The 25,568-nt window shown below is 47.9% G+C and overlaps 1 protein-coding gene across 1 annotated transcript in view; it reads left to right on the top strand.

Moving 5' to 3' along the window:
- Nucleotides 1-25,568, top strand: part of KLHL7 (kelch like family member 7) — a 71,563-nt gene that overhangs the window by 21,385 nt on the left and 24,610 nt on the right. Inside the window, exons 6-9 of the mRNA XM_063921717.1 lie at nucleotides 3,734-3,908; nucleotides 10,430-10,572; nucleotides 10,748-10,988; nucleotides 14,178-14,379. Coding sequence (XP_063777787.1) covers nucleotides 3,734-3,908; nucleotides 10,430-10,572; nucleotides 10,748-10,988; nucleotides 14,178-14,379 — 761 coding nt within the window. The remainder of the gene's footprint in view (nucleotides 1-3,733; nucleotides 3,909-10,429; nucleotides 10,573-10,747; nucleotides 10,989-14,177; nucleotides 14,380-25,568) is intronic.

The raw sequence follows: 25,568 nt of genomic DNA, 5'->3' as shown, positions 1-25,568 counted from the left end.
TGCCAAAGCATTGGTGTGCAAGTACTCTAGTCAGATGAGGCCAGGCTATCTTATCAAACGCCTTTTCTGCATCTAGATTTATAATAATATTACTTTTGGCTTGACTGAGATGAGTGTGAGATATTGCAGCTAAGGCCGCTCTTATTCCCCGGGTGGATTGTCTACTCTTGACAAACCCCATCTGTGCAGGTGAAATCAGGTGGGGCAAGCAAGACTGCAATCTGTTAGCCATTATTTTAGTTAAGATTTTAAAATCCTGGTTGAGGAGTGAAATAGGGCGGTATGACCCTACCAGGGTGGGATCCTTACCGGGCTTCGCAAGTACGATGAGCCGTGCCTCATTAAAACAAAGGGGAGTCTCACCGGTCGTAAGGATATGGTTATATAGCTTTGTTAGTACCGGAAGAATATCAGCACTCAGCATCTTATAGAATTCGGCATTGAAGCCGTCAGGACCAGGGCTCTTTCCATTACGGAGAGACTTAATGGTGGCCTGAACCTCATCATCGGTGACAGGAGCATCCAACAAGTCTCTCTCTTCCGACGTGAGCTCCGGCAACTGTGTTTCGTTCAAAAAGGGCTGGCCATCGATCGTATTGTCGGTGCCCATAGTATACAGAGATTTATAAAAGCGCATAAAAGCAGAACACATATCATTGGGATTAGAAAGAATATTTCCAGAACTGTGTAATGCATCTACCCATGTTTTGTTCCGAGGTCCCCTGACTAGATTGGCCAAAAGCTTCCCTGACTTATTCCCCCATCTATGAAACCTATTCCGGCCATAGTCATAACTTGTTTGGGCTTGTTCGGTAAGAAAAGTGTCATAAATTTGTTTTGCCATGAGGTACGTTTCCTTGTGAATCGGACTATCGCATCGTATATAAGCACGATAAGCACGTGTGAGCTCCGCACTCAGCTCCTGCAATTTAGAATTACATTTCTTACGCTTAGAGTTGACATAAGAAATAATGTGTCTTCTGAGGACAGCTTTAGAGGCCCCCCAGAAAAGTGGAACATTAGGTTCTTGTTCCAAATTGTTAGTGACATAGTTAAGCCAGGTGTGTTTAAGATGAAGTAAAAAATCCTCAGAATGCATGAGATATGCCGGGAACCTCCAACATTTGGAGACACACTGGGGTAAAAGCTAAATGCAGGGACAAAGATATGGAGGCATGGTCTGAAATAATTATATCCTTAATTGAAGTGTGAGAGACTTTAAAGAAAAGGTGTTTAGATAAGAATAGATAGTCAATGCGAGAGTGAGTGGAGTGTGGGTGTGAGTAGAAAGAGTAATCTCGATGGAGGGGGTGATGGATATGCCAAGGGTCTAGTAAAGCAAGTTGAGAACAGAAAGAGAAAAGAAGATAAGGAGATGGTCCGGTTCTTTTAGTACTCATCCCCGATCTGTCCATGGATGGATTGACGACCGTGTTGAAGTCACCCCCTAAAATCAAATTCTGACCGCCCCAAGTTAGAACTCTCTGGAGAATATCTGCAAAAAAGAGGTTGTTAGATCCGGTAGGTGCATGAAGGTTCAAAAAGGTATATACTGTATCAGCTATGGAGACATCTAACAAGATAAATCTACCCTCCGGATCAATAAAGTTTTTAAGGATTGAATACTGGAGAGTCCTGTGAAAGAGAATAGCAACACCTCTGGTTTCGTTGGTATAAGGAGCAGAGATGCAATCTTCAATCCAAGGGGCTTTTAGGGAAATATAGGACTCATGTACCCTTTGTGTCTCCTGTAAAAACACAACGTGAGGGGTCATACGAGAGAGGTGTTTGAGTACCTTTTTGCGTTTAATGGGACTATTAAGACCTTCTACATTCCAGGATATTATGTTAAAATCAAAAAGTGGGGTAACTACCGGGCTAGATGATTGGGGAGCAGTATGGTCAGTCATGCTACCCTATCCCTATAGATGGAGAGTAAAGCATCAAAATTATATAGGTAAAGCGGTGTCCCTCCCAGTCCCAGCGAGCAAGGAGGGGACAACCTATGGAGGATCGAGACCTATCATCCAGCAGGCACAAAAATTACTAAAACTAACAAACAATAACATCAAACCGACAAACATGAAACAAGTAGAGGCATAACCGCTGGCATACATAGATGGTATGCCACCATCATACCCCTAACACCATGTGACCCGTAGGTGATAGCAATTGAACGGGAGAGCAAACGTCAATAAAGACTCAATAGTCAAGAATCAGGAGAAGCAAAATGGGCCTTCGCCGCCAGTGGATCATCGAAGAAGAGCGGTTTGCCATCAACAAAGACTCGAAGGCGGGCTGGATACAACAGTGAGAACTTGACTTTATCTTCAAATAGTTGTTTGCACAGTGGGGCGAACTCTCTGCGTCTGTTAGCGACATAGGTGGAAAAGTCCTGGAATATAAGTACTCTTTCTCCCTTGTAAAGTAGACTTTCCGATTTGCGGTAATGATCTAAGAGCCTGGTTTTGTCCGCATAATCGAGTATTCTCATAATAACAGGGCGAGGGCGTCCAGCAGAATCTCTGCACTCAGGTCCCAGTCTATGAGCCCGTTCAATGGCTAACGGCGAACCGTGCAGATCCATGTCCAATTTTTTTGGCAGCCAGGTGGAAAGAAGGTCAATCAGTGCATGACCCCTTATCGACTCCGGAATGCCCACCACCCTCAGGTTATTCCCACGGCTCTGATTCTCCAAGTCATCGAGCTTATCAGCGAGGCCTCTAATTTCCTTAGTTTGGGACTCTATAGTGGCCTGCGCAGATTGCAGGTCGTCCTCCAACGTTGAGACCCTCTGCTCGACTTCATCCAAGCGGCCATTATGTTGGGTCAGTTGGGTCAAGGTGGAGTCTATGGCCTCCTTAATGCCTGCCAGCTTCTCATCTAGGAGAGGCCCCAACACCGCTGCAATATCTGTAGGTTTCATTTTATGTTGTTTAGTAGTCGCAATGTTAGTACGTTTCCGTTGGGAACGATAGCGAGTGGTGGAGCAGTCAGAGTCGGAAGAGTTTCTGTGGAAGGTGTCCTCGCGAACGCCTGGAGTAGGACCAGAGGAGGACATAGGTGTGGACACCAGGAACTTTTCCATGTGAGGTCAGAAGAGGCAAAAATACATTACATGTGGTAATGGTCGGTGCAGAGAGTAGATTAGGAAGGTTCACATCAGCGAAAGGGGTAATCTAGAGAGCTACATCACACAGAGGTCGATAGGCATGTCAAAGTTCCATGTGGCAGAGGCACGCAGGAGCAATGTGTCTGAGGCATACACGTTATATCTCGACGTGATGGAGCGTTATAACTGGAAATGATGACAATGCATCTAGTTGTAGTGGCTCTGTACTCCGTGAAATAAAGCAGGTGTACCACAATGCCGGTATCGCCTAACCTTTTCCCAAGGTGCTGCGTGGCGTGCTGTGCTGGCGGCTCCTCTCCAATGCCCCAAATATTCACAGCGAAGCCTGTAGAGATTCCAGTCCCGGCAATCTCCAGCAGACGTTCGGGGAAAGATGTTGCCGGATCACAAATTTGGTATAGCTGGAGCTGAAGGGAGAGCAGGCATCAGGGAGCTCAGGGTCGACTTGGAGGGCAGGCCCTGTCAGGGGGCCGTTCAGCTGGGCAGGTGTTTGCCCAGTGCTTCCCCAGGGCTCCAGATTACCCACTCACAAATGTAATTCTTGTAAATTTGGAAATGTAATTGTTAAATATCTTTTGTCTATTTCCATGTGTTCTCTAGGTTTATGATGCTGCAGTGAGGTGGTTAAAATATGATGAACCAAACCGACAACCATACATGGTGGATATTCTTGCCAAAGTCAGATTTCCGCTTATTTCCAAGAACTTTCTTAGTAAAACAGTGCAGGCAGAGCCTCTGATACAGTATAATCCAGAATGCCTGAAGATGGTGATCAGTAAGTGAAGGCTTTTGTGCATGTACTATTTTATTAATATTAAAGCAATTGGCCTTTCTCTGACGTCCTAGTGGATGCTGGGAACTCCGTAAGGACCATGGGGAATAGCGGCTCCGCAGGAGACTGGGCACAAAAGTAAAGCTTTAGGACTACCTGGTGTGCACTGGCTCCTCCCCCTATGACCCTCCTCCAAGCCTCAGTTAGATTTTTGTGCCCGACCGAGAAGGGTGCACACTAGGGGCTCTCCTGAGCTTCTTAGTGAAAGTTTAGTTTTAGGTTTTTTATTTTCAGTGAGACCTGCTGGCAACAGGCTCACTGCATCGAGGGACTAAGGGGAGAAGAAGCGAACTCACCTGCGTGCAGAGTGGATTGGGCTTCTTAGGCTACTGGACACCATTAGCTCCAGAGGGACCGAACACAGGCCCAGCCTCGGAGTCCGGTCCCAGAGCCGCGCCGCCGGCCCCCTTACAGAGCCAGAAGCAAGAAGAGGTCCGGAAAATCGGCGGCAGAAGACATCCTGTCTTCACCAAGGTAGCGCACAGCACTGCAGCTGTGCGCCATTGCTCCTCAGCACACTTCGGTCACTGAGGGTGCAGGGCGCTAGGGGGGGGCGCCCTGAGCAGCAATAAAAACACCTTGGCTGGCGAAAATACATCACATATATCCCCCAGGGCTATATGGATGAATTTTAACCCCTGCCAGATTCCACAGAAAAACGGGAGAAAAGGCCGCCGAGAAGGGGGCGGAGCCTATCTCCTCAGCACACTGGCGCCATTTTCTCTCACAGCTCCGTTGGAGGGAAGCTCCCTGGCTCTCCCCTGCAGTTACTACACTACAGAAAGGGGTTAAAAAAGAGAGGGGGGCACTAATTAGGCGCAGTATAACAATACAGCAGCTATAAGGGGAAAAACACTTATATAAGGTTATCCCTGTATATATATAGCGCTCTGGTGTGTGCTGGCATACTCTCCCTCTGTCTCCCCAAAGGGCTAGTGGGGTCCTGTCCTCTATCAGAGCATTCCCTGTGTGTGTGCTGTGTGTCGGTACGTTGTGTCAACATGTATGAGGAGGAAAATGATGTGGAGGCGGAGAAATTGCCTGTAACAGAGATGTCACCCCCTAGGGAGTCGACACCTGAGTGTATGAGCTTATGGAAGGAATATGTGACAGTTGTCAGCTCTTTACAAAAGATTGATGACATGATACAGCCGGCGACTCAGCCTGTGCCTGTCCAGGGGTCTCAAAAGCCATCAGGGGCTCTAAAACGCCCGTTACCGCAGATGGCAGATACAGACGCCGACACGGATACTGACTCCAGTGTCGACGATTAAGAGACGAATGTGACTTCCAGTAGGGCCACACGTTACATGATTGAGGCTATGGAAAATGTTTGTACACATTTCTGATAATACCAGTACCACTAAAAAGGGTATTATGTTGGGTGAGAAAAAACTGCCTGTAGTTTTTCCTGCATCTGAGGAATTAAATGAAGTGTGTGATGATGCGTGGGTTTCCCCCGATAAAAACTGTTAATTCCTAAAAAGTTATTAGCATCATACCCCTTCCCGCCAGAGGATAGGGCACGTTGGGAAACACCCCCTAGGGTGAATAAAGCGCTTACACGCTTGTCTAAACAGGTGGCACTACCGTCCCCGGATACGGCCGCCCTTAAGGAACCTGCTGACAGAAAGCAGTAAAATGTATATACACTCACACGGGTGTGATACTGCGACCAGCAATCGCCTCAGCCTGGATGTGCAGTGCTGGGGTGGCTTGGTCGGATTCCCTGACTGACAATATTGATACCCTAGATAGGGACAGTATATTACTGACTATAGAGCATTTAAAAGATGCATTTCTATATATGCGTGATGCACAGAGGGATATTTGCCGACTGGCATCAAGAGTAAGTGTGCGGTCCATTTCTGCCAGAAGAGGGTTATGGACAAGACAGTGGTCAGGTGATGCTGATTCCAAAAGGCATATGGAAGTATCGCCTTATAAAAGGGAGGAGTTATTTGGGGTAGGTCTAACAGACCTGGTGGCCACGGCAACGGCTGGGAAATCCACATTTTTACCCCAGGTAGCCTCTCAACATAAGAAGACGCCGTATTATCAGGCGCAGTCCTTTGGGCCCCATAAGGGCAAGCGGGCAAAAGGCTCCTCATTTCTGCCCCGTGGCAGAGGGAGAGGAAAAAGGCTGCAGCAAACAGCCAGTTCCCAGGAACAGAAGCCCTCTCCCGTTTTCTGCCAAGTCCTCAGCATGACGCTGGGGCTTTACAAGCGGACTCAGGCACGGTGGGGGCCCGTCTCAAAAATTTCAGCGTGCAGTGGGCTCACTCACAGGTGGACCCCTGGATCCTTCACAAGCTGTATTCCCAGCAGGTGATAATCAAGGTACCCCTCCTACAACAGGGAAAGGGGTATTATTCCACGCTGTTTGTGGTACCGAAGCCGGACGGCTCGGTGAGACCTAATTTAAATCTGAAATCCTTGAACACTTACAAAGGTTCAAATTCAAGATGGAGTCACTCAGAGCGGTGATTGCAAACCTGGAAGAAGGGGATTATATGGTGTCTCTGGACATCAAGGATGCTTATCTCCATGTCCCAAATTACCCTTCTCACCAAGGGTACCTCAGGTTTGTGGTACAGAACTGTCACTATCAGTTTCAGACGCTGCCGTTTGGTTTGTCCACGGCACCCCGGGTCTTTACCAAAGTAATGGCCGAAATGATGATACTCCTTCAAAGTAAGGGAGTTTTAATTATCCCTTACTTGGACGATCTCCGGATAAGGGCAAGATCCAGGGAACAGTTGGTAGTCGGGGTAGCACTATCTCAAGTAGTGTGCGGCAGCACGGTTGGATTCTTATAATTCCAAAATCGCAGCTGATCCCGACGACACGTCTTCTATTCCTAAGGATGATCCTGGACACAGTCCAGAAAAAGGTGTTTCTCCAGGAGGAGAAAGCCAGGGAGTTATCCGAACTAGTCAGAAACCTCCTAAAACCAGGCCAAGTGTCAGTGCATCAGTGCACAAGGGTCCTGGGAAATAATGGTGGCTTCCTACGAAGCAATTCCATTCGGCAGATTCCACGCAAGAACTTTCCAGTGGGACCTGCTGAAAAAATGGTCCGGATCGCATCTTCAGATGCATCAGCGGATAACCCTGTCACCAAAACAAGGGTGTCTCTTCTGTGGTGGTTGCAGAGTGCTCATCTTCTAGAGGGCGCAGATTCGGCATTCAGGACTGGGTCCTGGTGACCACGGATGCCAGCCTGCGAGGCTGGGGAGCAGTCACACAGCGAAGAAATTTCCAGGGCTTGTGGTCAAGCCTGGAGACATCACTTCACATAAATATCTTGGAGCTAAGGGCCATTTACAATGCCCTAAGCCAAGCAAGACCTCTGCTTTAAGGTCAGCCGGTGCTGATCCAGTCGAACAACATCACGGCAGTCGCCCACGTAGACAGACAGGGCGGCACAAGAAGCAGGAGGGCAATGGCAGAAGCTGCAAGGATTTTTCGCTGGGCGGAAAATCATGTGATAGCATTGTCAGCAGTGTTCATTCCGGGAGTGGACAACTGGGAAGCAGACTTCCTCAGCAGGCACGACCTCCACCCGGGAGAGTGCGGACTTCACCCAGAAGTCTTCCACATGATTGTAAACCGTTGGGAAAAACCAAAGGTGGACATGATGGCGTCCCGCCTAAACAAAAAATTGGACAGGTATTGCGCCAGGTCAAGGGACCCTCAGGCAATAGCTGTGGACGCTCTGGTAACACCGTGGGTGTACCAGTCAGTGTATGTGTTCCCTCCTCTTCCTCTCATACCAAAAGTACTGAGAATTATAAGACGGAGGGGAGTAAGAACTATACTCGTGGCTCCGGATTGGCCAAGAAGGACTTGGTACCCGGAACTTCAAGAGATGCTCACAGAGGACCCGTGGCCTCTACCTCTAAGAAGGGACCTGCTCCAGCAAGGACCCTATCTATTCCAAGACTTACCGCGGCTGCGTTTTGACGGCAGGGCGGTTGAACGCCGGATCCTGAAGGAAAAAGGCATTCCGGATGAAGTCATCCCTACCCTGATCAAAGCCAGGAAGGATGTAACCGCAAAGCATTATCACCACATTTGGCGAAAATATGTTGCGTGGTGCGAGGCCAGTAAGGCCTCGATGGAGGAAATTCAACTAGGTCGATTCCTGCATTTCCTGCAAACAGGAGTGTCTATGGGCCTAAAATTGGGGTCCATTAAGGTTCAAATTTCGGCCCTGTCAATTTTCTTCCAGAAAGAACTAGCTTCAGTTCCTGAAGTTCAGACGTTTGTAAAAGGGGTACTGCATATACAGCCTCCTTTTGTGCCTCCAGTGGCTCCTTGGGATCTCAATGTAGTTTTGGGGTTCCTAAAGTCACATTGGTTGAACCACTTGAATCTGTGGAGTTAAAATATCTCACATGGAAAGTGGTCACGTGTCAAAATTGGCGGCTTTATCCTGTAAAAGCTCTTATCTGATCTTCCATTCAGACAGGGCGGAATTGAGGACTCGTCCTCATTTTCTCCCTAAGGTGGTTTCAGCGTTTCATCTGAACCAACCTATTGTGGTACCTGCGGCTCCTAGTGACTTGGAGGACTCCAAGTTGTTCGACGTAGTCAGGGCCCTGAAAATATGTTTCCAGGACGGCTGGAGTCAGAAAATCTGACTCGCTGTTTATCCTGTATGCACCCAACAAGCTGGGTGCTCCTGCTTCTAAGCAGACTATTGCTCGTTGGATTTGTAATACAATTCAGCTTGCACATTCTGTGGCAGGCCTGCCACAGCCAAAATCTGTAAAAGCCCATTCCACAAGGAAGGTGGGCTCATCTTGGGCGGCTGCCCGAGGGGTCTCGGCTTTACAACTTTGCCGAGCAGCTACTTGGTCAGGGGCAAACACGTTTGCTAAATTCTACAAATTTGATAACCTGGCTGAGGAGGACCTGGAGTTCTCTCATTCGGTGCTGCAGAGTCATCCGCACTCTCCCGCCCGTTTGGGAGCTTTGGTATAATCCCCATGGTCCTTACGGAGTTCCCAGCATCCACTAGGACGTCAGAGAAAATAAGAATTTACTTACCGATAATTCTATTTCTCGTAGTCCGTAGTGGATGCTGGGCGCCCATCCCAAGTGCGGATTGTCTGCAATACTTGTACATAGTTATTGTTAACTAAATCGGGTTATTGTTGTTGTGAGCCATCTATCAAGAGGCTCCTCTGTTATCATGCTGTTAACTGGGTTCAGATCACAAGTTGTACAGTGTGATTGGTGTGGCTGGTATGAGTCTTACCCCCGGGATTCATAAATCCTTCCTTATTGTGTACGCTCGTCCGGGCACAGTATCCTAACTGAGGCTTGGAGGAGGGTCATAGGGGGAGGAGCCAGTGCACACCAGGTAGTCCTAAAGCTTTACTTTTGTGCCCAGTCTCCTGCGGAGCCGCTATTCCCCATGGTCCTTACGGAGTTCCCAGCATCCACTACGGACTACGAGAAATAGAATTATCGGTAAGTAAATTCTTATTTTTACTTCTAAATTTCACACTATAACATAATCCAACAAACATCATTCTTCCTGTACAAATACTCTTGCATAATTTGGCACGTTTAATGACAACAGTTTACATACATGTCGACGTTTCGGCTCAGTTGAGCCTTTTTCAAGACAGCCTCAGGAGACATCTGCTCAGCATGCCAGGAGTAAGCCCATAATATCTGCTCGCCCATAATATCTAAGTGCATGGGCCTCCCTACGAAGTGTTCTTGTTGAAACAAGACATTAGTGGCCATTGGAAACTCTCGTGCAGTGGTGTGCATGAGACGACCCCTATTCTTTCGCAGTTCCCTGGTTAGCACACTTTGGTCCCTGGGTTGCAATTTCGGGGGGTCTTCCAGGGCGAGGTGCAGTCCTTCAATGACCGTTGTTCTTCCATGCATTAATGACAAAAAACACAGTAGATTTAGGAACCTTCCTAACATCCGTAATGCTTCTCACACTCCTACCTCCAATCGAGCAGCCTTTCCTTAGCAAATGATCTACTTAGTCCCCACCTGCCCTTTTTATTCCTTCATTCATGCTTGCACGCAATAGTGATGTTTTCGCATGGATCAATTACCAGCCGTCTGCACATGACATGACAGAGCTCACACTGACATTTTATACGCAGAGGGTGATTGACAGGAAGGGACCATTTGGGGGAGTTAACATGACAGTGGTGGCAATAACACAGGCATGTCATTCCGCCCAGGAAAGAAGACAGACGCCTACCGGAGCCATCGCAAAGTCCTCCGCAAATGAGTACGCAATTGCTGAGGACTTTGCAGTGGCTCCGATGGGCGTCTGTCTTCTTTCCTGGGTGGCAGCTTCACTTGTGATGATTAGTAGTTCCATGACCTAGAAAAACCAGGAGTAATGCCATATAACGTTGTACAGTATATCCTACTTCCACTGCATGCTCGCACAACAGATAACCTTTGTGTTGTTTCCTTCAGGCGGGATGCGTTATCACCTGCTGTCCCCGGAAGACAGAGAGGAGCTCGTGGAGGGCACCAGACCTCGGAGGAAGAAGCATGATTATCGGATTGCTCTATTTGGAGGCTCACAGCCTCAGTCCTGTAGATACTTTAACCCCAAAGTACGTTCTATTTATTGGTACAATCCACAGCTCGTGTGTCCTCTTAGCTTATTTCATACACAGGTTATACTGTTTGGTTGTGACGCTGTAGCCCTGCACTTCTCTCCGTGTTTTACTTGCTGTGTGTACAAAGTAGTGGGCATATGATTAAGGTCCAGTGTTTTCATCATTGCAGGATTATAATTGGACTGACATCCGGTGCCCCTTTGAGAAGCGCCGGGATGCGGCGTGTGTGTTCTGGGACAACGTTGTTTACATTTTAGGTGGCTCTCAGTTGTTTCCTATAAAGAGAATGGACTGCTATAATGTTGTGAAAGACTCCTGGTACTCCAAATTGGGACCACCGACACCAAGAGACAGCCTGGCGGCCTGTGCTGCTGAAGGCAAAATCTACACGTCGGGGGGCTCGGAAGTGGGTGAGACATCATTACTTTGTGGTTTACTAGTAAATAAATTCGCCCATGCCCTAACATAAGTATGGTACACATACATCGGGTACATCGGATTCAGAGCTACAGGCCTGAGCGTAATATTAACATTAAATCCCCAGCACTGGACAGCTGTATGTACACCTGTACCAAGCACCTTAGTTATCTATTGGCCAATGCAGTGGTGAACATAAGTCAGCTGTAATTACTCCAGCATTGCGCGCATGTATGCAGTGATATACACACCCCTGCAGCTGGACCGCCCCTGTCCGTCCACTGGGTTTGATATCAATCATCAGCACTCACTTGCACCAGTGCTGTACTTGGTGCAAGAGATATGTCTGATACTTACATCTTCGCACACCTCTACATCAGCATGCCCTCAGTGTACAGTACTTTGCCTATGTGAGGATGCCCTGTGCGGTTACGTGGCTCCAGTCACAAACAGAGATGCATTGGTAAAGGCTCTCTAGTTGTATACACTTTCTAACTTGCGGTATTCAGTATTCAAGTTAATTGCATCCAAAAACGGTTTGATTTTTTTTTTCTTCAGTTTTTATGTTGCTCAGCTAAAAGGTATCTGGTCTATAGATCTACCCTAAAAAGTTCTACAGTCAATAGGTCAACCACTAATGGTTCAACTAAAGGTCAACATGACATGGTGCTACACCAGAGGTTCTCAAACTGTGTACAGTGGCACCCTGGGGTGCCGCGGGACACTTGCAGGGGTGCCTCAGGTTGGTGGTCCAGGCCCAATTCAAACCATTTATTGTCAATGTAATAGGCAAAACCAGTGCTTGATGCTGCCAATCATAAAACATGTGGACAGACAGAAGCAAATCTCGTCCCTCACCACATAACTGAACCTAAGGATGACATATAAACACAGTTTACTTCATTTAATATTTTCTGAATTTCTCAATAAGAAACTTTTGGCCTACAGGTGCTGGGGTAAAAAAAAAATCTGATCCTCTAGGGTGCCGTGATTTTCTGTGCGCTCCCGGTGTGACTAGGTGGACGGATCGCCTAGTCACGCCGGGAGTGCACACCTGCTATGGAGTCGCCTCAGATGAGCGCGGCTCCATCTGTAGCTGATCACACTAGCCGGGTACCGCACAGCTTTTTCTGCCAGGGGGCAGAGAAAGCTGGACAGAAGTAGGGATCTCACAATGCTGCCCTGTGATTTCGCCAGCCTGAGTTGGTGTTAATATCACAGGTCACACTGTGGTGTTTTTTTACATTTTTCTTTCCTTAGTAAATTCGGCCACATCGCATTTCCCATTATAAGTATGGGGAATGTGATGTTGGTTACTAAAAAAATGATAATTAAAGGGTTTGGAGCAGTTTTTCACGAAAACTTCTCCAAAAGCTCTTCAGTACATTTCAGTGATACGAAAATAATGTGAAAAGGGTGTGAAACGCACGTTTTCACATCTGTTTTGTGAAAATAATGTTAATAAATATCTCTGCTGGGTCCCTAACACTGAGTTTAAGTCCGGGGCATGGGACCCCACCAACCCAGCGAATGCCAGTCACGCCAGGGCAGCACACTAGTGAGAGGCTTAAAGTGTTAGTACTTATTTATAAGACAGAAGCAAAATCTGCGTGTTAAAAAGTGCTACATAGGTGAGTGGTATATTAGTATGCCCAAGGGGGTGGGATGATGACATGGCGAGCCACGATTGGCTCACTGCAGACATCTTGAATTTAAAAAATGACGCAGCAGGCTCACGGTGCGCAGTGCCATTTTTGAAGTGGACACGATACCTCTATGGCTGCTGATGTTTCCCTCTCACCGTCTGAGATTGCTGCTGCTTCCTATGACCTAAAGGAACCTTGGACTGCCCCTTCTCCTTCTCCTCTCACACTTATCGCCTTTACTATCATGAACAAACTGACCCAAAAGGAGCTCCGTATTGTGACTTCTCAGGTCTTAAAATGTCCCTAATTATTCTCCAAAACTCCTGTCATGTGAATATACCCCTCACTGGGAGTAATTCTAATTAAAGGCGTTAATCCTTACCTACATCAACCCTCTCCTCCACCTTAGTATTATTTTACTCTGAACCTGTCTGCTGTGCCTATCATCTTGGGTACAGATTAAGCCAGAGATGGTTTTCTGTAAACTTCCATGTGTATATATTGTTCTGTGTTGTCCTATTATGTCTGTAATGTTCTTTTGATACACTATCTCTGGTTTGCACTTTTGCATTCCCTTCCTCTGCACTCCTTCTACCCCCTCCTCTGATCTGCTCTCCTTCTTCCCCCTCCTCTGATCTGCTCTCCTTCTTCCCCCTCCTCTGATCTGCTCTCCTTCTTCCCCCTCCTCTGATCTGCTCTCCTTCTTCCCCCTCCTCTGATCTGCTCTCCTTCTTCCCCCTCCTCTGATCTGCTCTCCTTCTTCCCCCTCCTCTGATCTGCTCTCCTTCTTCCCCCTCCTCTGATCTGCTCTCCTTCTTCCCCCTCCTCTGATCTGCTCTCCTTCTTCCCCCTCCTCTGATCTGCTCTCCTTCTTCCCCCTCCTCTGATCTGCTCTCCTTCTTCCCCCTCCTCTGATCTGCTCTCCTTCTTTCCCCTCCTCTGATCTGCTCTCCTTCTTCCCCCTCCTCTGATCTGCTCTCCTTCTTTCCGCACCCCCTTTTTCCTTTGAACTGCACCACCGCTTCCTTTGATCTGCACACCCTCTTCCTATAGTCTGCACTACCTCTTCTCTCTCCTTCCTTGATCTCCACCCCCTCTTCCTCCGATCTGCACCCTTTTTTTACATTCCTCCTATCTGCACTGCTTCTTCCCCTTCTTCTTATCTACACCCCCTCTTCCACCGATTTGCGTTCCCTCTGCATCCTCCTCCTATCTGCTCTCCTTCTTTCCCCTCCTCTTATCTTCTCCCCTCTGTCTCATCCTCTTCTGCTGATCTGCACTTTTTCCTCCTATCTGCACCCCCTCTTCTCCCTCCTCCTATCTACACTCCTTCCTCCTCCTCCTCCAGTCTGCACCCCCTCTTTCTCTTCCTCCTTCTTTGATACACTTCCAATTCTTATCTCCACTCCCTCTTTCCCCTCCAGACTGCACTCTTCCTCTTAAAACTTAAGCTATATTAAAGAAAAGTCTGTAACAGCCTAGTTGGCATCGTATTGAATTTTATAAAGTGGTAAAACAATTTTTATGTTTTTCAAGGGAATTCTGCGTTATACTTATTTGAGTGTTACGATACAAGGACAGAGAGCTGGCATACGAAGCCCAGCATGCTGACCCAGCGCTGCAGTCATGGGATGGTGGAGGCTAATGGACTGATCTATGTCTGCGGAGGCAGCTTGGGAAACAATGTATCTGGGAGGGTGCTGAACTGTTGCGAAGTTTATGACCCCAAAACAGAAACGTATGTATGACCAGCGTGATATGTGCTTACAGGGCGCTTGTGTTGATATCTGCACTGCACATGTATTACAACTGCTGTAAAAATTTCAGTAAATTAGAATATGAAAGCAAATTTGTGGTTGCTATGGGTTATTTATTAATGTCAATATTTAGTATTTGTATAAATTTAGTTAAAATAATACTTAATCATAATGCAGAGATTCTGGACAAGTAACTACTAATTAACAAAAGGTTTGAATATTTAACAACTATCTAGATTAGTGTATACTGGGGGATATTCAATTGTTTGAAAAGTCGGTTGGGTGTCTGTTATTTCCTGTCTATTAGATAGGAAAAAACAGACTCCCAACTGACTTTTCAAACATTTGAATTCCTCCCAATGGATGCAAAGGGGGAGATTCAAATGTTTGAAAAGTCAGTTGGGAGTCTGTTTTTTCCTATCTAATAGACAGAAAAAAATAGCATCCCAACCGACTTTTCAAACATTTGAGTCTCCCCCAAAGAGTGATATAACGAACACTGGGGCAGATGTATTAAGCCTGGAGAAGTGAGAAATTGGAAGGTGATAACTCACCAGCCAGTCAGCTCCTAACTGTCATTTTTCAAACTGTAGTTAGGAGCTGACTGGTGCGTTATCATCTTCCACTTTCACACTTCCCCAGGCTTAATACATCTGCCCCATTATATTAGATTATTTTATAAAATGGTGTGTTATAGTGCCAGAAACCCACTAACATGATTGGACACACTAGATCACATTACCGTGCATTATTTCAACCACACAACTCCCAGTGTTATCGTATGCATTACCTACTTCTGTCACACTACCATCTGTAAACAAATCCAACTGTAATCAACAGCATCACTCTCAGAGACACAGCGCGTCCCCGCCTCCCTGACTGCAGCGCGTCCCTGCCTCCCTGACTGCAGCGCGTCCCTGCCTCCCTGACTGCAGCGCGTCCCTGCCTCTCTGACTGCAGCGCGTCCCTGCCTCTCTGACTGCAGCGCGTCCCTGCCTCTCTGACTGCAGCGCGTCCCTGCCTCTCTGACTGCAGCGCGTCCCTGCCTCTCTGACTGCAGCGCGTCCCTGCCTCTCTGACTGCAGCGCGTCCCTGCCTCTCTGACTGCAGCGCGTCCCTGCCTCTCTGACTGCAGCGCGTCCCTGCCTCTCTGACTGCAGCGCGTCCCTGCCTCTCTGACTGCAGCGCGTCCCTGCCTCTCTGACTGCAGCGCGTCCCTGCCTCTCTGACTGCAGCGCGTCCCTGCCTCTCTGACTGCAGCGCGTCCCTGCCTCTCTGACTGCAGCGCATCCCCGCCTCCCTGACTGCAGCGCGTCCCTGACTGCAGCGCGTCCCTGCCTCCCTGACTGCAGCGCGTCCCTGCCTCCCTGACTGCAGCGCGTCCCTGCCTCTCTGACTGCAGCGCGTCCCTGCCTCTCTGACTGCAGCGCGTCCCTGCCTCCCTGACTGCAGCGCATCCCCGCCTCCCTGACAGACATATACAAAATTAAAAAACAAAACAAAATTACTAACCTCGAAGGACCTGACCTAAATCCTCACCAAAGGCTTGGATGGCATTCCGTTGATCTCTGCAAATAACTTGAACAGGACTAGTTTGATAAAGATAAACTAACACAGCCTATGACATGGTAGTTATGAGCTGAATGGCTGGTACTCTATCACCGTCCACTTTATCTCTTTCAAGGCTTAGTAAATAGAACCTTTTGTCCTCTACTGGATTTATTGCTAATTCAGATAACATTTAATCCTTTTTACATGTGTTTTACTGTTACATTATTTGGGGTTTTAGTGTACTGTGCACAATTTATTTATTTTGTGTTATCACTTATTTTTATTGAACAAAAGCTTTCATGATTAAGTTTTACGTAGTAACCAGGGTTTTCATATATTCCTGGTTGTACACTATCTATTCCCGGTGCTTTCAGTGGCAGTTCTGTAGGTGGCAATCTATTTGCTGCCTATTTTAAATGTAGAATAGTAAGGTGAAAAAAGTTACTCTTCCCTCTGCTTTTCTGAGCAGAGATCGGTATCTGTTTCATGCAGCCATTTATCCCAGAGCTAACATAGTAACATAATAACATAGTTAATGAGTTAAAAAGGCAAGTTGTCCATCGAGTTCAACCTGTATTATATTTCATACCCTATTCTATATGTAACTATAATGACCCAGGTTTTACGTTTATAGTCTAAATGACTGCTACAATCCATGCTGTTACTACAATATCATTTTAAATGTTATGGGGTATATTCAATTAAGGTCGAAACTTCCATCTTATCGAAAAGACATCAGTTTTCGGGTCGGAGGGGTTCCGACCTATTCAGTCCCGAGCATTTTTATTCGACAAGTCGGGCAGACGGGGGAGAGCCGCGGGCAGACAGGGGACAGCAGCGCTATATCACAGCGCTGCAGGAGGATGTGTCATAGCCGCCGCTCACGGCAGCGTCCACCCAGCTCCAGCAAGTGAGGTCCCGCTTGCTGGAGCCGGGTGGACGCTGCCGCGAGGTCTGGCGTCTGTGCCACATCCTCCTGCGGCGCTGCTGTCCCCCGTCTGCCCGTGGCTCTCCCCCCTCTCTGGTCCCTCATCTCAGTTCGACTTTTTTAAAGCCGAATTGAGATGGGCATTGAATAGCCCTTGTTGGATCCATTCCTACAAATGCATGTCAGAATGGATCCACCTTAATTGAATATACCCCTATATCCTTGAATTTCTTTTTCAGTTAGAAATTGATCTAACCCATTTTTAAAAAACTGCGTTCACCATTACCACCTTCTCTGGCAGAGCACTCCATATCCTTACTGCCCTTACTGATGAACCTCTTCCTTTGCTTGGTATGAAATTTCCTCTCCTCTAACCTCAGAGGGTGTCTGTGTGTCCTGTGTAGAGATCTCTCAATAAACAAGTCGCCTAATAGCTCCATGTATTGTCCTTTTATATATTTGTACATATTAATCATATCTCCTTTTAGACGCTTCTTTTCTAGTGTAAACATATCTAACCTAGTAAACCTTTCCTCATAATCCAGTTCCTCTAACCCCATGATCAGTTTGGTGGCTCGCCTATGAACCCTTTTGAGTTCCAAGATATCTTTTTATAGTGCGGTGCCCAGAACTGTACACAATATTCAAGATGTGGCTGTACCAATGACTTATACAGAAGGATGATTATACTTTCATCCCTTGTCTCAATTCCCTGTTTTATGCATGCTAATACATTATTTGCCTTTGTTGCTGCACCATGACATTGGTTACTGCTGCTAAGTCTAATATCAATGAATACCCCCAAATACTTTTTCTATTACTGTGTCCCCTAAATTTTCCCCATTTAATTTGTAGGTTGCATGTTTATTTTAAGTCCCAAAGTGCATAACTTTACATTTTTCTATATTAAACGGCATTCTCCATTTAGCTATCCAAACTTCCAGTTTAAATAAATTGTTCTGAAGAGACTCAACATCCACATCTGAATTCATTACCCACAGTTTAGTATTGTCTGCAAAAATTGACACTGTGCTCTCCAGACCTTCTGCTAGGTCAGTGGTGGCCAACCAGTCAGAGGCAAAGAGCCCAAAACTAGTTTAAAGTAAAGTTAGAGCCAATATCATGCACGCGCCATAGGCACAAGGCCACGCCCCATTTTTGTGCACCTCCCTTCACTCTGAGCTGTCAGCCTGCCCCCCCCTTCACTCTGTGCCTCTCAGACTGCCCCCCTTCACTCTGTGCCTTTCAGCCTGCTCCCCCTTCACCCTGTGCCTTTCAGTCTGCTCCCCTTTCACTCTGTGCCTCTCAGCCCGCTCCCCCTTCACTCTGTGCCTCTCAGCCTGCTCCCCCTTCACTCTGTGCCTCTCAGCCTGCTCCCCCTTCACTCTGTGAATCTCTGCCTGTCCCCCCCTTCTCTCTGTGCCTCTCTGCCTTCCCCCTTTACTCTGCCTCTCAGCCTGCCCCCCTCTTCACTGTGTCTCTCAGCATCCTTCCCCACTCTCTTCCCCCCCCCCTCCCCCCTTCCGCACTGGTAGCTAGCCGATTCACCTGTCACCAGCTATTTCACGCTAATCAGCAGGTCAGACAGGGCAAGGAGCGTGGCAGCAGGTCAGACAGGGCAAGGAGCGTGGCCATGATGAAATGCTGGCATCGCACTCCCACCTCATCTCCTATCCGTGCAGTAAAGGAGGGTCCAAGTGAAGACTGGCAGGAGCGGCGAGTCTCCAGTGATTAGGACCTAACCCAGTCCTGCTGCTTTTTGAAATTGCTGCAAGAGTTATACTTCTTCAATTACACTAATATCCGGCGGTTTGTAGCATATCCCGATTAATAGCTTCTCTGCAGTGGGGTACACTGTGTTTTACAGGGAATACATCGGGGTGTAGAGATGGATCTTGATCCAGAGGCACCAACAGGCTAAAGCTTTAGACTGTCCCAGGATGCATTGCGGGGCCTCCTCTATATAACCCCGCCTCCAGACACTGTGAGCTCAGTTTTAGAGTTGGTGCCTGCATAAGCAGGTCACTTAACAGGGGGCTGAAAAAGCTATTTAGAAGACTTCAAGGGCTGCAGCACTTCATATATCGTGACATACTGTGCTGCCTGCGGCTCCATCACCTCCCCAGCGGCATCGCATACTCCCGCTGACTCTGTTCCCGAGTACTCGTGGCGGAGGCGCTCCGGTTTCTAGGCACACCACTGCAGACGTTCTCCTGGATCGCGTGGCTGCTTCTATGGGAGGAGGTAAGAGGGTCCCCCAGGCGGGACCCGCCGTTAAATCGCGTTCCGGTCGCGGTCTCAGGAGACGGACTGCGACTCTGGCGTGGACACTGTGGCCGTACAGGGACCCCACTATATCCACCAGGGCAGCGGACCACAGGTTGGATAATACATTATCCATTTTAACAAAGGCTCCATAGAACCCGGTGGTGAGGACCAGCATAGGGAGTAAGGCGCTGGACCTGTAGCCCCTCCCCCAGCTCCGGGCGCCATCTACTGCTGGTGTTCCCGCCCTGGAGCTGCCTCACACTCTCCCTCACTCCCTGACTTTGGGCGCCATCTTATCAGTAGCTGCTACTGGTCTCCAGGACTGCAGGGCAAGGTCTCTTCTGTAAATCCGCCTAATTTATCAGCGCTGTGATTCTACAGACAGTTAAGTATTCTACATGTCATTTTAAGACCGCGTTAGCTAAGAACAAGTGTACCTCTACCAGAATATAGTGTATGAGTATTCTGATATACACATCCGGTCTCTGCATTGCGACTGTGTGTGCCTGTGTGAATTTCACTTTCAGTGTATCACAAGCTATAGCTATCACTGTATTCTGTACCCTAAGGGACTAGGTGCGTCAGGGTCTATTATATAGTGTTGCGCAATATTTACAGTTAAGTGTATTTTACTGTGTATTTCAGACACCTCATACCGCATTTATTCTCTGCTTGCGTTTTGCATTTTTTTGCCACACAGGGGATTTATTTGCAGGTATTTGTCTGGCTATATTGTACTGTTACGTTCTAAGGTTACATTCACTATAATGTCTACCACAAAGGGCGGGAAATCCGTGGACGCTCCTGCATCATGCAGCGCATGCATCAAGGATTTGCCTAAGGGGGACGTTTTGAAGGATGGTCTGTGTAATATGTGCCATACATCTCCCAGTCAGCCCGCTGCTCCTGTTGCCAATCAGGAGCCACCTTGAGCGGCGTTCTCGAATATGCTTAATACGCTTGTGACACATCTTACGCCCCCTATGGGACCTCCTGTGCCATTGCAGCCACATATTGTCCCTATGGTAAATCCGCCCTGGGCGGATACTCTGTCTACCCAGATACAACAATTGAATCAATCTTTGGTTAGACAAAAACCTAACCCACGTCCCTCTGCGGTCAAAGGTTCTTCTAAGCGGGCCTCCTCCTCCTCACAATCCACTAATATCTCAGATGATACTTCTGATGAGGATGGGGAGTATGCTGATCCGTCAGACACTGACAGTCGCTTCTGACGAGGAAACTACAACGCAAGTTGATGTCCATGACCTAGTGGAGGATATTAAGCTGATTCTACAAATCGATGATGATGTAGATCCCACTACTGCGTCTAAGAAACCTGATCATTTATAACGTCAGAACTAAACTAGTCTTACCACATTCTGACCATTTGGTAGACATACATCAGGAACCCTGGTCTTCTCCAGGAAAGAAATTCCCTCTTTCTAAAAAGATGCTAGCTCGTTATCCTCTCTCTCTGCTGAGTTGTGTAACAAGTGGGAAAATCCACCGCCGGTGGATTCCCATGTCACCCGTCTTGTGGTGTCATCTACTCTGCCTGTCACCACTGTCACCTCACTGAAGGAACCGACAGATAAGCGTGTCGAAGGATGCCTGAAGTCTATTTACTCCCTTACAGGTGCTGTACATAGACTCACTATAGCAGCCTCCTGGGCTGCAAAAGGAATTGAAGCATGGGTTCAGGCAATAGAGGAAGAGCTGCCTCAGGATATATCTGACACTGCCAGACAATATCTGTCTTATATTACCACCGCCTCCCACAACATTCAGGAGGCATCCTCTGAGGCAGGTGTAATGGCGGCCAAGGCGTCGACTGCGTCCATCCTGGCTCGCCGAATTCTGTGGTTGAGGTCATGGAAGGTGGGCCTGGACTCCAAAAAAAAACCTGGGAGGTACTCCATTTTAAGGGAGACATCCTATTTGGGGAGGATCTGAATAAGATTGTAACTGGCTTAGCGGCTGCTAAGACTGCGTTTCTCCCAAATACTAATCTTACTGCACAGACGGTAAAGAGTACCACACTTAGACCCTTTCGACCTCAAGGGAATGCAAAATGTCAGGCATACCCGAGACAAGCTCATGCTCCCAAAACCACTAAGCCCAAAGCAAAACAATCCTGGGCTGCCTGTCAGCCTGCTTCCAAACAAGACAAGCCTGCTGCATGACGGAGCGGGCCTCCCCCTGGGGGATCCCAGTGTGGGAGGCCAACTTCTGCAATTCACCCAGGTCTAGTTAAAGACCACTTCAGACGCATGGGTGCGAGAAGTCGTCTCTCACGGGTACACAGTCTTTCAAGAGACGTCCCCCTCTCCACTTCCGAACGACGGTTATCCCTTCGGACCCGTTGAAGGGATACAGGAGTGGTAGGGCCGGTACCCCTGTCCCAGAGAGGCAGAGGATACTATTCGACCCTGTTTCTGGTCCCAAAACCAAATGGGTCTTTCCGGCCTATACTCGACCTCAAATCACTGAACAAATTTGTGAGAGTGTCCAAGTTCCGTATGGAAACGCTGCGCTCCATTGTACTTGCCATGGAACCCGGAGAGTATATGATATCCCTGGATATACAAGATGCGTACCTGCATATACCTATTGCCATATCGCATCAGCAATATCTGCGGTTTGCTATTGGTAAACCTTCACTATCCATTCCAGGCTCTGCCGTTTAGACTGGCCACAGCTCCTTGGATCTTCACCAAGGTTATGGCCGTGATGACGGCTTATCTCCGTCGTCAGGGAATCGGGATCCTGCCGTATCTGGACGACTTGCTGATCCTGACAAACTCCCAAGACGTCCTCCTCAGTCATCTGCAACTGTCGGTCCACTTCCTACAAGCCCACGGGTGGCTCGTCAACTGGAAGAAGTCCTCGCTGGTCCCTGCTCGGAGCATGGTGCACTTGGGGGCACTGCTGGACACACACAGCCAAAGACTGTTTCAGATCAGGTCTCAAATGATCTCGTTGACTCCGGAGGTTCGTCTGTCACTGAGCTGGTGGCTACAGGACCAGCAGTTGAACAGGGGCAGTCCCTTCTGGATTCCCAACTTGGTCCTCCTGACTACGGACGCCAGTCTGAGGGGTTGGGGCGCGGTGCTGGAGCAACACTCTCTCCAGGGTCGGTGGACCAAGGAGGAATCTCTCCTCCCGATAAACATTATGGAATTGCGGGCAGTGTTCAATGCTTTGACTCTTGGCCTTCTGATACAGAACAGGCCTGTTCAAGTGCAATTAGACAACGCCACAACGGTGGCTTACATAAATCATCAAGGCGGCACTCAAAGCCGAATGGCAGTGATGGAAGTGTCCAAAATCCTTTGTTGGGCGGAACGCCATCTGCCAGCAATATCGGCAGTGTTCATTCCGGGAGTCCTCAACTGAGAAGCGGACTTACTCAATCGTCAGGACGTGCTCGCCAGAGAGAAGTCTTCATCCAGAAGTCTTTCAACTCCTAGTGGACAAGCGGGGCCTACCATATGTAGACCTGATGGCGTCTCAACACAAGCACAAATTTCCGGCCTCCGGATCAAGAACAAGGGATCCTCAAGCAGCGTTCGTGGACGCACTGGCAATTCCATGGAACTTTCGGCTGCTCTATGTGGTCCCACCAGTGTCACTCCTGCCCAGGGTTCAAGCAAGAAGGAGGAATACAACTTCTAGTCGCTCCAGCGTGGCCCAGACGGCATTGGTTCTCAGACCTGCAGGGTCTATCGAGCGAGCGACCTCTTCTACTTCTACTTCCACTTCCTCAACGCCCAGACCTTATCGTTCAGGGCCCTTGTGACTACCCGGACCTAGCCAGACTGGCTTTGACTGTGTGGCTCTTGAAGCTTCACTCCTGCGGGCCAAAGGATTTTCCGAGGCGGTTATCCAAACTATGCTAAACACCTGCAAACTGGCTTCTGCACTGATTTACTATATGGTCTGGAATTCTTAATTCACCTGGTGTGCTGCTAATAATTACGATGCTTACAAGTTTAGTACTTCCAGACTTTTGGCTTTTTTGCAACCAGGCCTGGCTTTAGGACTTCGTCTGGCCTCCCTCAAGGTTCACATATCTGCCTTGTCAGTGTGGTTTCAGAGTAAAATTGCGTCTATACCTGACGTTCATACATTAACTCAGGGCGTATTGCGGATTCAGCTTTCCCATGTCCCTTCTGTGGCTCCATGGGATCTGTCTGTTGTCCTGAATGCCCTGCAAGAGTCTCCATTTGAACCTCTTGAGACAGTGGACCTTAAATGGCTCACGGCCAAGGTCCTGTTTCTACTGGCTATTTCCTCTGCTCGAAGGGTGTCGGAGTTAGGCGCTTTGTCGTGTCGCCCACCCTTTCTAATATTCCATCGTGAACGGGCAGTTCTAAGAACTTGCTGAGGTTATTTACCTAAGGTGGTGTCATCTTTTCACCTTAACCAAGAGATTGTGGTTCCGGCATTTATCTCTTCTGACTTGTCCTGTATATATGTGGAGAGGACTGCCTCTATTAGGTCAAATGCCTTTTGTGTACTATTTGGTTTCCACAAACGTGGCTGGCTTGCAAGTAAGCAAACTTTGGCCAGATGGATTAGAATGGTGATTGTGCAAGCTTATGCGCAGGCTGGGCTTCCAGCTCCTGCTGCTATTAAGGCCCATTCTATTCGGTCTGTTGGACCTTCTTGGGCGGCCCGCCTGCAGAACAATTGTGCAAGGCGGCTACGTGGTCCTCCGTGAACACGTTCATTAGGTTCTATGCCTTTGATACTTCCGCCTCCCAGGATGCTTCCTTTGGACGCCGGGTTCTCATACCCGCTATGGTGCGTCCCCTCCCTTGAGGAACTGCTTTAGGACATCCTCGATGTATTCCCTGTGGAACACAGTGTACCCCGCTGCAGAAAAGGAGACTTATGGTAGACTCACCATGGTTAAATCTCTTTCTGCGAGGTACACTGGGTTCCACTTAGCTTCTTTGAGTTTGTGTGGCATTAGCTGCTAGTCCCTTCTCCTGTCTTGAGAACGTGGTTCTATGTGACTAACATCTGCCTTATCTTTTTACCTGCTTCTGCATTGGACTGGTTAACTAAAACTGAGCTCACAGTGCCTGGAGGTGGGGTTATATAGAGGAGGCCCCGCAATGCATCCTGGGACAGTCTGAAGCTTTAGCCTGTTAGTGCCTCTGGATCAAGATCCATCTCTACACCCCGATGTATTCCCTGTGGAACCCAGTATACCTTGCAGAAAGGATATAACCAGAGCCGGCCCTAACCAATATGATGCCCTAGGCAAGATTTTGGCTGGTGCCCCCTAGCACCGCCGCTAGTTCTGAAGGAGATGCCTGGCATGAGTCAGCTGGCAGCTCTGCTAATGTCGGGCGCCTTTTGTTTATGAAAATGCATCTTATTTGCATTACTATGTGGCTAGGATGCACAAGCAGCTTCTGCTGATTAAAATGATATGCAGCATGCCTATATACTGTGCACGACTGTGGCTGTATCTGCATACGAAATGCTACATTACAGTGATTTCCAGCAATACACTGCAACGTAGCATTTCTTATGCAGATACAGCCGCAGTCACACACAGAATATAGGCATGCCGCATATCATTTTAATCAGCACAAGCTGCTGGTGCCCCTAAGCATACCAAATGCCCTAGGCATTTGCCTAGTTTGCCTATACCTAAGGCCGGCTCTGGATATAACCATGGTAAGTCTACCATAAATCTCAGGTTTTTTTTTATACCTTTACCACCGCTTGAAATTTCGACCCAATGACTCCACTTTATCCCCAGTCCCTTCGTAAATAACCTCCTTTTAAACATGGTTTTAAAAATGGCTTAACATAAAGACATAAACCTCCTCCCTTTTTGTTAGCCCTGTCCCTTCTGAAGAGATTACAGCCCTCTAAGTTTGCTGTCCAATCATGAGTCATCCCACCATGGGGTATATTTACTAAAAATCGTATTTGTGTCGATTTGGAGAAAGATTAAACACGAATGACATCGAATGTGTGCATTTGCAACTTTTTGAATTTTTTACGCCACATTTACTATGCTGTCGTATTCTGCATTTTAGTTTTTTCCGATGTCGATGTCATTCGTAATTTCAGCCAGTGTTTTACGGGAGTGAATAGTAAAACACTGCCGACATTAACACAATGAATCTCGGCCGGATCTGTGAGATCCGTGCAGGGCTTCATTGTGCACCTTTAAAAAAATAAAAATAAAGTGTTAAAAATCAAGAAAAAATTGCGTGGGGTCCCCCCTCCTAAGCAAAACCAGCCTCGGGCTCTTTGAGCCGGTCTTGGTTGTAAAAATATGGGGGAAAAATTGACAGGGGTCCCCCATATTTGAACAACCAGCACCAGGAGCGCACAGCCAATCAGGAGAGTGCCAAGACGTGGCGCTCCCTGATTGGCTGAAGGGACCCTCTT

The sequence above is a fragment of the Pseudophryne corroboree genome, chromosome 5 (genome assembly GCF_028390025.1).
Source record: "Pseudophryne corroboree isolate aPseCor3 chromosome 5, aPseCor3.hap2, whole genome shotgun sequence".
NCBI lineage: Eukaryota > Metazoa > Chordata > Amphibia > Anura > Myobatrachidae > Pseudophryne > Pseudophryne corroboree.
The sequence above is the reverse complement of the archived record's forward strand: the minus strand, read 5'-3'. Positions and strand labels throughout refer to the sequence as shown.